The sequence below is a fragment of the Lactuca saligna genome, chromosome 3, assembly GCF_052625555.1.
Source record: "Lactuca saligna cultivar CGN05327 chromosome 3, ASM5262555v1, whole genome shotgun sequence".
Classification (NCBI taxonomy): domain Eukaryota; kingdom Viridiplantae; phylum Streptophyta; class Magnoliopsida; order Asterales; family Asteraceae; genus Lactuca; species Lactuca saligna.
The window spans coordinates 77527209-77538689 of NC_136419.1; the positions used below are offsets into that span (position 1 = coordinate 77527209).

Genomic DNA, 11481 nt, shown 5'->3' on the forward strand with positions numbered 1-11481 from the left:
TTGGGAGCCTCGGCTGTTAAGGCTACAACATGGTCAGACTTTGTGACCAGATTCAAGGCGGAGTTTGCACCAGCTGTGGAGCTTCAGAGGCTGGCCAGGGAGCTCTTGGATATGAGGCGAACCACAAAGACTATGGCGGAGATCACTGCCAAGTTCCAGGAGAGGGCATTGCTGGTGCCCCAGTATGCGGGAGATGAGGATATGAGGAGGACCCGCTACCACGACATGCTATGAGATGAAATTCAGGACCATGTTAGTTTTTCGGCTTGCCTAACCGTTTCTCATACGATATCGCCGATGACTCCCCTGTTTATGAGTCACGACGACCTAGATCGCTACGATGTTTGTCAATTCCATTGATCTTGATCCTTATGCTCCCCAATTAACGATTCACACTTTACAATAATACTTATTACGTTGCCTAAATTTGGTTGTGATGGTGATATAAACAACTAAACTTGAATCCAGTAGTAACTCAAGTGCACCTCATTTTGTAATTTTTGATTATTGCAATTTTTAACTGCAAAAAATAACAGCATACTTTTATTAATTTGTATATTATAGCATGTTACTTTCATTTCTTTGTATTGATGCGTTTCACTTTCAATATTTTTCTTGCCGTTGTACCAAACAAAATTTAGAGGTTGTTTTTTTCTTCACTCTATTAAGTTGTGTAATGAAATCTAAATAATGATATATGTCTTGAAAAAGTGTTATATATAAGGTCTTTTTTATATACGGAATGATCCGTCTAAATAAGATTAAATGTCCATTTTAACCTTACATTCTTAAAGGTTCACAATGTTCATGAATTTTAGGGTGAGAATGAATTGGAAAGAAAAAAAATAAAAATAAAGAACAAATAGATAAAATGTTAGAGTCTTATTTCGTCAAGCCAAGTTATTTATTAACCTGTTAAATCAAATAAACAAACCATATATAGCTCTTCATAATGCAAATTAAATGCTTAACCCACTAAACTTATTAAGTAAAAAAAACAAAAACCTCCTACTAAGTGTAAGATTCTGCTTTCATTTTTTTTCCTATGACCACTCATTTTACTCATTTTAAGCACAAATATCAAAATGCCGTTCACTTTAATGACCCTCAAAAATGTCCACCAAGTTTTTTTCCGAAAGAGTAATGTCCACCAAGTTGAACCATCATCCCTATCACCCTATCGATTCTGAAAAATCATACAGAAAAACCGAAATTTCCTCAAAAACCAAATTCTTGTCGTTTCAACAACTTAATGCCAATAACTTGCCCATGTATTGTACTTCACTCTTCACATATTGTCTTCAAAAGTAAAGTATAATCCTTCTACTTTCCGTATTTACAAAACAACACCTCTTCTTATCAAATTTGCACTTAAGTTGTTTTATCCTCTTTTGTGAGTTCGGGTGGGGGTGTAAAGAAATCTTTAGTCAATCCCCAAACATTGAAATGAACCTCCTCAATCGTCCACTTTTCTTCAAATTGTCTCTTATGATTTGATGACTGTTCCCCATATCTAAAAATTGTTACAGAAGTTCTCCCGCTATGTGCAATGTTGACACCTTCAACATATCTGTAATCCTCTATCACTGATTCAGTACTAGTTTCCCAAAAAACACCATCCCCATTATCATAATTCACAGTAAGCAAACGTGAATCCTCAAACTTCACTAAAAGGCCCGATCTTTGGCTAAAGTAACCCCAAATTGTGTGATGTATAATCTCGTATCTCGAATCTGCATGTTCCTCGAGATCAGATTGGCTTGTATCAATCTTTAATATAAAGCATTCCTCGTCGTTTATGACCTTTTCGCCTATGCATACCGCTTGAAGAAACAAATCTCCCGTGGACCTTGGGTCCAAACCCTGCAAATGGGCAATTATTTTAGAAAAACATTTGAGAAAAAATCATATATTAAAGGGAATGATAAAAAAAATGCAAGCTTGTAAAAGTTTGGATATTAAAATGTAACTTATTTTCGTATTTTTTATGAAGTCCTATTGTATGTATGGGTAAAAAACCCGATTAAGTTGTGTTTCATTAAGTTAAGATCAAGTGCTAATAGATTGTTATTTTATAGTAAAAAGTAAAAAATGTTTAAAAAGTAAAAAAAAAAAATCATGATTATTTTTACCAAATAAACTTAATCACGTGAAAAAAAAAAGGAATATTTGCTTGCAAAATCTGTTTTATAAATAGATTGTTATTTTATAATAAATATTAAAAAAATTGGTCAAGATCAATCATTTTCAGAACCCAATGAAGGACGTTGGTTATTTCATATATATGCCCCAACTTTAGTTTTCTTTCCACTACATCCCAATATTTAGATAAAATGATCGAGTGGTACATATAACATTGGCTTTCATCAGACGCCTGTTCTATTCTTGATATCTATGCACTGAAATCATTTTTATAAGATTATAGAAGTTTCCAAGATCATTTTAATGGAACTACAATTATGGCCATAATAAAATCGTTGCTACCACAAAAATGGTATTCATATCGTCAATAATACTGATACTGATGCGTCAATAATACTGATACTGATGACAAGTACCTGAAGAAATCGACGAAGAGGACGAGGAGGACCTTTGGATATTGGTCTTAGTTGATTTGAAGACTGTCGCCACGAAATCTTACCATTGCTTCCTGCAATAACTTTGCAACCCACAACAAGTAGCTCCAAACACCATAAATTTGGATTCTTTTGCCAAAGCACAAATCCACCTGTCTGCTCTCTGCTTTCTGCTTTTACGGCTTCATCCCCTTGGTGGAAGTCTGACGAGCTAATCTTCAACTGCCCAATAGCACATAAACTTTGTACCGCATTTAAAGCCGGTTGTCCACCGATTGCCGCCATGTATTGTTGTACAATATATTTCGCGGTTGATGCTTCCTTAAAAAATGCAACATTTCATGTGTTATATTCAAAATATAAAGAATTAATAAAAAAAGTACCACTTAGAAAGATTTGTATGCCCTAGGTAAGGTGGTGTTAGAGTTTGCTTACAATAGATGAACTGCGAATGGATCGAGTGCGATTGTCTAGTTGAATTTGAAGGGGAAGAAGAGGAGATCCAACTATGTATAGCAAAAAGGTTAGCTCGTTATAACGATTAACTATGATTGGAGACGACCATTTATCGGACGTTTGAGCCCTCATCCATGTTGACATGTTTTGCCATCGAAGATTTACACTGGTCCCCATGTTTGTAAACATCTCCTCGGGTATTGGTACATCAAGAACTGTCTCCAATGCATCTTCCCTTTCAAAATTCGGACAAAGTACCCGCATTTGTATTATATGATAAGGGTCGTTTGTATCTTTTTCAATTTATGCAAATTTGGACTGAAAAATCTTGTTTTTCTTGGTTTATTTTCAATATTCTTGTAGGACTTTGGTGGTTTGTGATGAAAATGAGAAGGTTATGGTGTAGAGAGTTAAATGGCATTTGTCCGAGGGCAAGGGCTACCCTTAACTGTAGGGTATGTACGGACATTATTTTAGCTATGAGTTTCTTGTGGACCAATTTGTGGCCATATGCCTATATAGTTGTATTGATCCAATCTTGTTTTTAGCGAGCTTTTACTTTGTCTTTTTGATTTTCTTTTACGATTCCTAGTATTATTTTCTATATAACAAATTAAGCATATATTAAATTTTAAGAAATTAAATATCTGAATACACGTTTTAAAATATCCGAAATAAGCATATTACCGGCCTTGTAACATCATCTATTTATATAAAAAAAAACACCCTGTCGTTTTATACAGCTTAATCTCTTAAATATATAATGTCATAATCACATTATTTGGAATTTCAAGTTGGTGATGCATTTCAACTTTCAACATATAATTAATATGATACTTTTATTATTTTTCTTTCATCTAAAATCTAATACAGATAAGGCCGATCAATATTACACGTAAGCAATACTATATCAAAGTTACTATTTTGCCCTTCTTATTTGTGATTATGGCACTCGAACAACACTATTTTGACTCTGCAACTCCGTGTCTACATTTCTTGATTTCTTGCTTCTTGTGAAAACTTCTTCCATCTCTTCAAGTGACCTCCCTTTAGTCTCAGGCAAAAAAAAGAAGAAAAAGATCCAAGCCAAAACAGACATACCAGCAAACAAGAAGAATGCCCCACCAATGGTGATTGCATTTACGAGGGATAAAAATGTCATTGACACAGTTGCATTGGTTGCCCTATTCACAGCCACCCCAATACTTGCCCCTTGTGCCCTTAACTTTAGTGGAAATATCTCACTACTATAAACCCATGTAACTGGTGCAAGCCCTATTGAGAAAAACATTACATATAGATAACATGTAGCTATACTTAACCAAAGTGCCCAAACTACCTTTTGGTCATGAGATTGATGCACTATGGTTAAAGCAAACCCTAACCCTAATAAGGCAACAATCATCCCTCCAACACTTATTTGTAGAAGTTTTCGTCTTCCGGATCTATCAATAAAGAACGTGGACGAAAATATAAAAATTAACTTCGTGACACCGACTCCTATGGTTGCTAATAAGAGTTTCTTCTTGGTTGTAACCCCGGCTTTCTTGAAAATCCGTGGGCTATATAAGACCACGGCTTCAATCCCGGTTGCATGTTCAAAGAAATGGATCCCAATGGCAGCTAGTAACATCCATCGGACAGGCGGCGTTGGTCTTAGTAGTAATTCTTTCCATACGCCTTGACCACGCGTATTATGTTTCAGTCTGACAAAATCGTCAGTACAGTCAGGATCTATCCCGGCTGCAAGCTTGATATCTTGCAACCGAGATTCTACTTGTTCTTTGGTGTTTGACACTTTTAACAAGACGCGTTTAGCGTCCCCAAGACGGCCTTGCATGACAAGCCATCTTGGGGACTCTGGCATTCCCAGAATGCCAATAGCTAACCCTAGAGAAGGGATAGTTGCGATTGCAAACATTACCCTCCAACCTATGTTTAAGGGTAAACTTGCGAAAAAGTAATTTGAAATATAACCGGATAAAATTCCTACACTGATTCCAAGTTCCGGTAAAGAAGCTAAAATACCACGGGAACTGGCGGCAGAGATCTCGGCTGAGTACACCGGAGCAATTACAAGGGCAAACCCTACTCCGATTCCGGCGACACATCTGCCTGTCAAGAGAACTGCATAGGTCGGTGCAAAGGCCATTAGTAACGAGCCCAAAAGGAAGATGATGGAGGCTAAGCAAATGGTGTATCGGCGGCCTATGTAGTCGGCAGTTCTGCCGGCGCTCAGGGCGCCAACAAGAGCGCAGAAGTTGATGATTCCGGCAAGGACTTGGATTTGTACGTCGTTGATTTTAAGGTCTTCTTCAATAAAGATCAACGCTCCACTCATTACACCCGTTTCTACGTAAACGAATACAAAAAGATTAATAGATCGATCGAGCATATTATCAAACATAAAAAGAATAGGCCGTACATATTATATATGATAAAAACGAAAACACAAAGATAAGTACATACACACGCATATTTTGAAAAGAGATCGAGAGTACGTACCATAACCAAAGATGATGGAGATCATAGAAGCAACAATGGCACAAGCACAAGAATAAGTGTTAATTTTTTCATCCTCTTTTCCTTTTACTTTTCCCATGTTTTGAGGTTCACTCTTTTGTTCTCTCTCACGCGCACACCCCACACTCCTATATATATAATTTTGTTAGTAGTAGTTTTTGGGTATGTTACTAATAAGAATTATTTTATCACACTAGAGAAAATTTTATTTTATAAGCTTCAAATATATATATATATATATATATATATATATATATATATATATATATATATATATATATATATATATATATATATATATAAAATCAGTAGTTTTGGGGTATATTATTAATCATTAATAATTTAATATGATTAATAATAAGTATGTGGTTTATAAGTAAAAAATAAAAATAATTATCAGGGCCCGAAAAATGAAATATTCTTAAAGGTCCTGAGCGAATAAGAAAAAAAAGGCTCTATTTTTATTATAATTTTATATTTTTAAATAAAAATATATAATGAACAAAATTGAACCGTATGTAGCTGCCCATTTCGCCTCCCTCTAAGCCCCCATGTAAATTATCTATATAATTTTAACGTATATTTTAGAATGTATTATTTTTTTTTAAAATTATGATAATATGTTTTATTTTTAAACTAAATAATGACAATATGGAAGATATTTTTTTAATGTATTTCTTTCACTCTCAAAAGAAATATACTAATATTTATTTATTTATTTATTGATATTGGCTACATATTTTTTATTTTTTTGGTGATAAGAGAGAATAACAACTATATATAATTTGTTCTAATACAAATCATTGACCGATCTAAGCTTATCTTGCTTTTTTCAACAACCTCATCTAATAAATTACTAAAATACCACTGACATGAACCCAAAACTTAGTTGAATCAAAATATTTGTAAATAGTAAACACATATTTATTTTTCTTTTAGAAGAGGGATAAAAAGAAATTCAAATTGTCTTTCCAAATTAGAAAGTGGAAATGGAGTAAGCCGATATACAACTCATAGTAAATGGGTCAACGGTTCACACCTGTATTCGAGGGAAATAGGCAGATAGGGCAATGGGTCAAGTGGACCAGAATTGGTAGGCAGTAGCAATGTCAAAGGGACGAAATATTGTGATATCAAAAAGTGAAAAAAAAAAGCTAAATTCAAATAAATTTAGAATAAATGTTGAAACAGTTGGGTAATTGGCAGCAATGCCAAAAATATCTGTATTTGAGAATCTGATGTAAGATTATATGAAGTGTAGGATTTTTAGGAAAGTTAGGATATATAAATTTTTCGATAGAAAGATAAGAAATTTTTTATATGTATAATATCTTTCTAGCAAACAAACCAAATGAATTATGATTCATAAGAAAAAAATTCTAAAAAAATACATTTATAATTTATTTTTAAGTAAATAAAAAAAATGAACTTTTATGACAATTTTACTGAACATCAAATAAAATCATCATAAAAATGAATCATCGAGATGTTTTTTCGGAGTTTTTTTTTGTGAATATTGTTATTTTTTATTCATTTAATGGTTTATTTGTTTTGTTCGTTAAAAAAATATGCCGAAAAAAAAAACTTCTTTTCTTCCTATCAAAAAGGTTTTCTTATAAGATCTATATCCTCAGATACAATTAGGGTTGTTTGTTTTTTATGTGAAGATCTGCGCAATCATTTTTGTCTGCGCCGCTTAGACAACGCGCAGACATATGCCCTCGCAAATTGTTTGTTTTTTGGAAGTGCGCAGATCAGAAAACGTCTGCGTGAGGTCTTCTTGATGCAGACATGAGCTACTGTCTTCAAAGGTCTTCAGACCTCATTTTAACCTAAACCATATATATATATATATATATATATATATATATATATATATATATATATATATATATATATATATATATATATATATATATATATATATATATATATATATATATATATATATATATATATATATGGGCCACCGTTCACTTTTTTTTTTTTTTTTTTTTTTTTTTTTTTTTTTTTTTTGTTAAAAATGCATTTTTAATTTTTATGACATTAAATTAAGTTTAAAAATTCAATTTATTTTAACAACCCGCAGACGTTAAAAACAAACAGTCTTCTTATTGCAGACTGCAGCCATTTGGTCCACCTCTTCTGCCGTAGAGGCTTGCAGATGTGGTCCGCAGACTGCAGACATTTTGACTTCAAAAGAACAAACAACACCTTAGTGTTTTTTTGGTTATTGACATAGAAGCACAACCATGTTTTCCATTTGGTTTTAAAAGGTCAATTAACTAATTTTCGTACCTCTAACCCCACTAAAGTGACAAATTACCTGCCAAAATTAGGTTTTCTTCATTTTATTACCTGTTACCCGGTTGGTCAACGAAAGTAAAATGTAATGTGGTCTATGGAATCCAGCTGGGTGTCCAGTCAGCGTCTTACATAAGCTTTGTAAGGGTTCAATAGATTCGCTCTCACTATTTCCTTACCCTCCGACGAACACTAACCCTTTCGACGATGTCTTCCTCCTCTGAATCCTATAACACTGTCACCATGTACCGTGTTGAATTGAATCCCTCCTTACTTGTGCCACGATTAACCTGTGTCGAAGCTTAGAGAAGCCTGGAAGCCTAAAACCCCAGCTTGTCGCTACTATAATTGCGCAAAATCAATGGTAAGCTATCCTTTGTTTACAACCGATAACTTTTAACCCTAAAGTTTTGATTTTTCTACTGCAAACCCCTTATTTTGATCGACAAAAAACCTTATTTACAACGAGAAAACCCTAAATTATGAATAGTAAAATCCTTTTTCTGGTGTGTGGGTTTCTTTTGTAGATATCCAACGATAGTTGCAACTTCTTCTAGTAGCTTGACCAAGCATTACCAAAACACTACAAGGATACCTTATGGAACATGAAACTTAGGATCGACGACCTTTTGGTTAGGAATGGTCAAATCGTTGAGCTGTAGAAGAAGGTGGAGAAGCACAAGCTTCTTAGAAAAGTTGAGAAGGAACTTGCTGAAGCTAGGATCCAAGAACTACTCATTGGGATTGAAAGTCTGAAGAAGATGTTGAAAAAGCTTGTTTTGATTGCTCTAGTCTACTTGTTGTTTGTAGTAAAGTACTTTAAGCTGGTTAAGGTGATGTAAGATGTTGGGTCATGGTGTATAGGTGGTTTTTGGCTCATGGTGTATATGCTGGGTGATTAGATATTTGGCAATCAAGTTAAATCTATGTTAAGTGATGCAATGTGTATAGGGTTGTTTGATGGTGTAATGGTGGTACTTTCACTTCTTGCAAGGTTGGGATGTCATTTCCTATGAGCAGTATATCATCCACATACAATACCAAAAAGCTAACTATACCCCCACTTGCCTTGACATATATACAAGATTCATCTTCACATCTCGAAAAGCCAAACTCGTTGACTTTCTCATCGAAGCAAAGATTCCATCTTCGAGGTGGTTGTTTCAATCCATATATGGATTTTTCAAGCTTACACACACTATTAGGGTATTCTGTACTTACAAAACCCTTTGGCTGAACCATGTAAACATCCTTAGCCAACTTTCCATTAAGGAAAGCGGTTTTGACATCCATTTGCCATATTTCATAGTCATGAAATGCAACAATGGCTAACAAAACCCTAATAGACTTAATCTTGGCCAGTGGTGCAAAGGTCTAATCATAATCAACTCCTGGAGTTTGAGAATAACCCTTTTCAACTAGTCGTGCCTTATAAGTGTGTACATTACCATTTATGTCGGTCTTCTTCTTGAAGATCCATTTGCACCCTACTATCTTACGACCTGGTACATTGTCAACCAAGTTCCAAACTTGATCAATACTAGTTAAAACCATATGATTTCATATTAATATATTAGTACTTATAATATATTAGTAAATCATATATAACCTTCTCTCAAGAGTCTATCCTAACAAATTGTCCTGATGATATGCAACCCAAATGGACCATGCTACTCTCAGGTCAAGTACACACCAGTAATAGTTATGAGCTTAGACATCTAATCCAATAGTTTTTGCATGGGAACTACATGGGATGTGTCCTTTATTATGTAGGATTTTGTATGTAATGCTTTTGTACTGGCATTTGTAGTAAAAACATGTTAGGATGTTTACTTTTAAAGATTCTATGTCGGAATTGTTACGTAATGTTTTGCACTCACTTCGGTTATTAATATATTCTCTTGTGGGGTCCAATTTCCTTTGTGTCATTTTTATGCATTAGATGGTCCCTTGTTTCTTATCCCTCCTGGAATTGATATGTGGACCATGCTACTTTAAAAATTGTTTGTGGACCATATAACAACTTATGCATGATATTATATAATTAGTGGACAGTATAACTTGCATACTTTGGGGGCCATATAACAATTTATGTAGTATAACAATTCATATGGTATACTATTAAGACACCCATAAAGCAATGTTAATATAGAACAAAAATTCAGGCTTTCTATTATATAATTAGTCCATACAAAAGGTGTTACATGACCATATGTAATGGGGCTAAAGTACAACGCGTATACTAAATTGTCAAAAGGATCATCATTTCATATGTGTAAAATCATCCAACTCATCAAGTTGGTTCATGTACTCGACGAGTTGGACCCCCAGACAGCATATCTTCGAGTTTTAAGGCTGGAATTGGTCTAGAATCATTACCTTAAACTGTTTTGGACTTATAAAACCTGTTTTTGATGTGGTAATGATTATGGTAAACCAATTTCAAGGTTGTTATCAAAATTTCAAGTTTTATGTGTGTTTATGTAATTCTTGAAGTTGTTGATATGATTGTTCATACACTTATGAGTTTTATTAGATCATAGGAATTATGTGCAAATTGTTTGTTCGAGTGAATTTTTATCTCAATGACATTAGATGGACTCCATAACTTGTCCTCAAGTTATGTAACACAAAAGGTTTTGTGTTACCTTGTTTTATGAGTTAATTTAGATTAATGAAAAATTTATGTGTTAGTTGTTGTCAATCTAAATTGATCTAGAAGTAATTCATAAAATGTGTTTTTGTAACTTGTCCTCAAGATTATATGGCAAGTCACATTTATGACTCTTAAAACTCATAAAATTGCCATAGGTTACAAAATAAAGAGTCTTTTTGTCATAAATAGTTTTGTGAACTCCATAACTTGTCCTCAAGTTATGGATGTTCAAGAGTCTCTTCATTAAAGATTTTCAAAACCTTGATTGAACTCATAAGTTATGAAAATATAAGAGTTTTGAAAAGTTTCAAAACTTTTCCTCAAGTTTGGAATTTGCAAAGTTACCTCCCCATGTATACTTTAATTCTAAATTAAACCTTAGAATTTTAAAAGTTTAAAATTCAACCTTATACTATTATAATATTAAAAGTTAATGGTTATATATATATATATATATATATATATATATATATATATATATATGTATGTATGTATAAGATAAAGTCAATCTTACTGTTAGTAGGTCTTGTTCACGAACCCGGTCTCTAAGGGGGGTATAAGGTTACTGCCTATAAAATGGCAGTTTAATGGGTGTACACTCTCACCCACTGCTTCCTTGACCGGTGGAGGGTCGTTAGCCGAACGGGTAGGATAGAACTCTAATTCTCCTTTTATGAAAAGTACAATGATAAATACTATGTAACTAAACTCTTATAAATTCCCAATCTTAGTTACTTAGGAAAATGTGAAATGGTGCTAACCCATGAAACTACACTTTGCACCCTTGTTAAGTCGTTAGTGGAACGCGTGTGGTTAACCAACACATTAACATGGGACTGACAATGTGTATCAAATGGTGACTTAAGTTTTATCATAGATCGGTGGAGCGCGTGTGGTTAACCGACACATCGATTATGTGATAAAATTAATGGTACCAAGTCAATTTGCATGGTTATTCACACCTTG

The 11481-nt window shown here is 33.7% G+C and overlaps 2 protein-coding genes across 2 annotated transcripts; both read right to left on the bottom strand.

Annotated features, from left to right (window-relative positions):
• Positions 1-978: 978 nt before the first annotated feature.
• On the bottom strand, positions 979-3392 carry LOC145033799 (spindle assembly abnormal protein (DUF620)). Its single transcript, XM_078982329.1, has 3 exons — positions 3012-3392; positions 2559-2897; positions 979-1863 (listed from the first exon to the last, which is right to left on the bottom strand). Exons 1-3 carry the CDS (start codon positions 3294-3296, stop codon positions 1372-1374), a joined length of 1116 nt encoding a protein of 371 aa, XP_078838455.1. The 5' UTR covers positions 3297-3392; the 3' UTR covers positions 979-1371.
• Positions 3393-3854: 462 nt separating this feature from the next.
• On the bottom strand, positions 3855-5689 carry LOC145036922 (putative polyol transporter 6). Its single transcript, XM_078985447.1, has 2 exons — positions 5538-5689; positions 3855-5384 (listed from the first exon to the last, which is right to left on the bottom strand). Exons 1-2 carry the CDS (start codon positions 5632-5634, stop codon positions 3976-3978), a joined length of 1506 nt encoding a protein of 501 aa, XP_078841573.1. The 5' UTR covers positions 5635-5689; the 3' UTR covers positions 3855-3975.
• Between the last annotated feature and the right edge of the window lie 5792 nt (positions 5690-11481).

Coding starts and splice junctions, on each gene's coding strand:
- LOC145033799 (XM_078982329.1), bottom strand. CDS start 3,296: ATGCGGGTACTTTGTCCGAATTTTGAAAGGGAAGATGCATTGGAGACA. Junction 2,898..3,011: donor CCATTCGCAGTTCATCTATT/GTAAGCAAACTC, acceptor GCATTTTTTAAG/GAAGCATCAACCGCGAAATA. Junction 1,864..2,558: donor CTCTTCGTCGATTTCTTCAG/GTACTTGTCATC, acceptor GCCCATTTGCAG/GGTTTGGACCCAAGGTCCAC.
- LOC145036922 (XM_078985447.1), bottom strand. CDS start 5,634: ATGGGAAAAGTAAAAGGAAAAGAGGATGAAAAAATTAACACTTATTCT. Junction 5,385..5,537: donor CTCCATCATCTTTGGTTATG/GTACGTACTCTC, acceptor TCGTTTACGTAG/AAACGGGTGTAATGAGTGGA.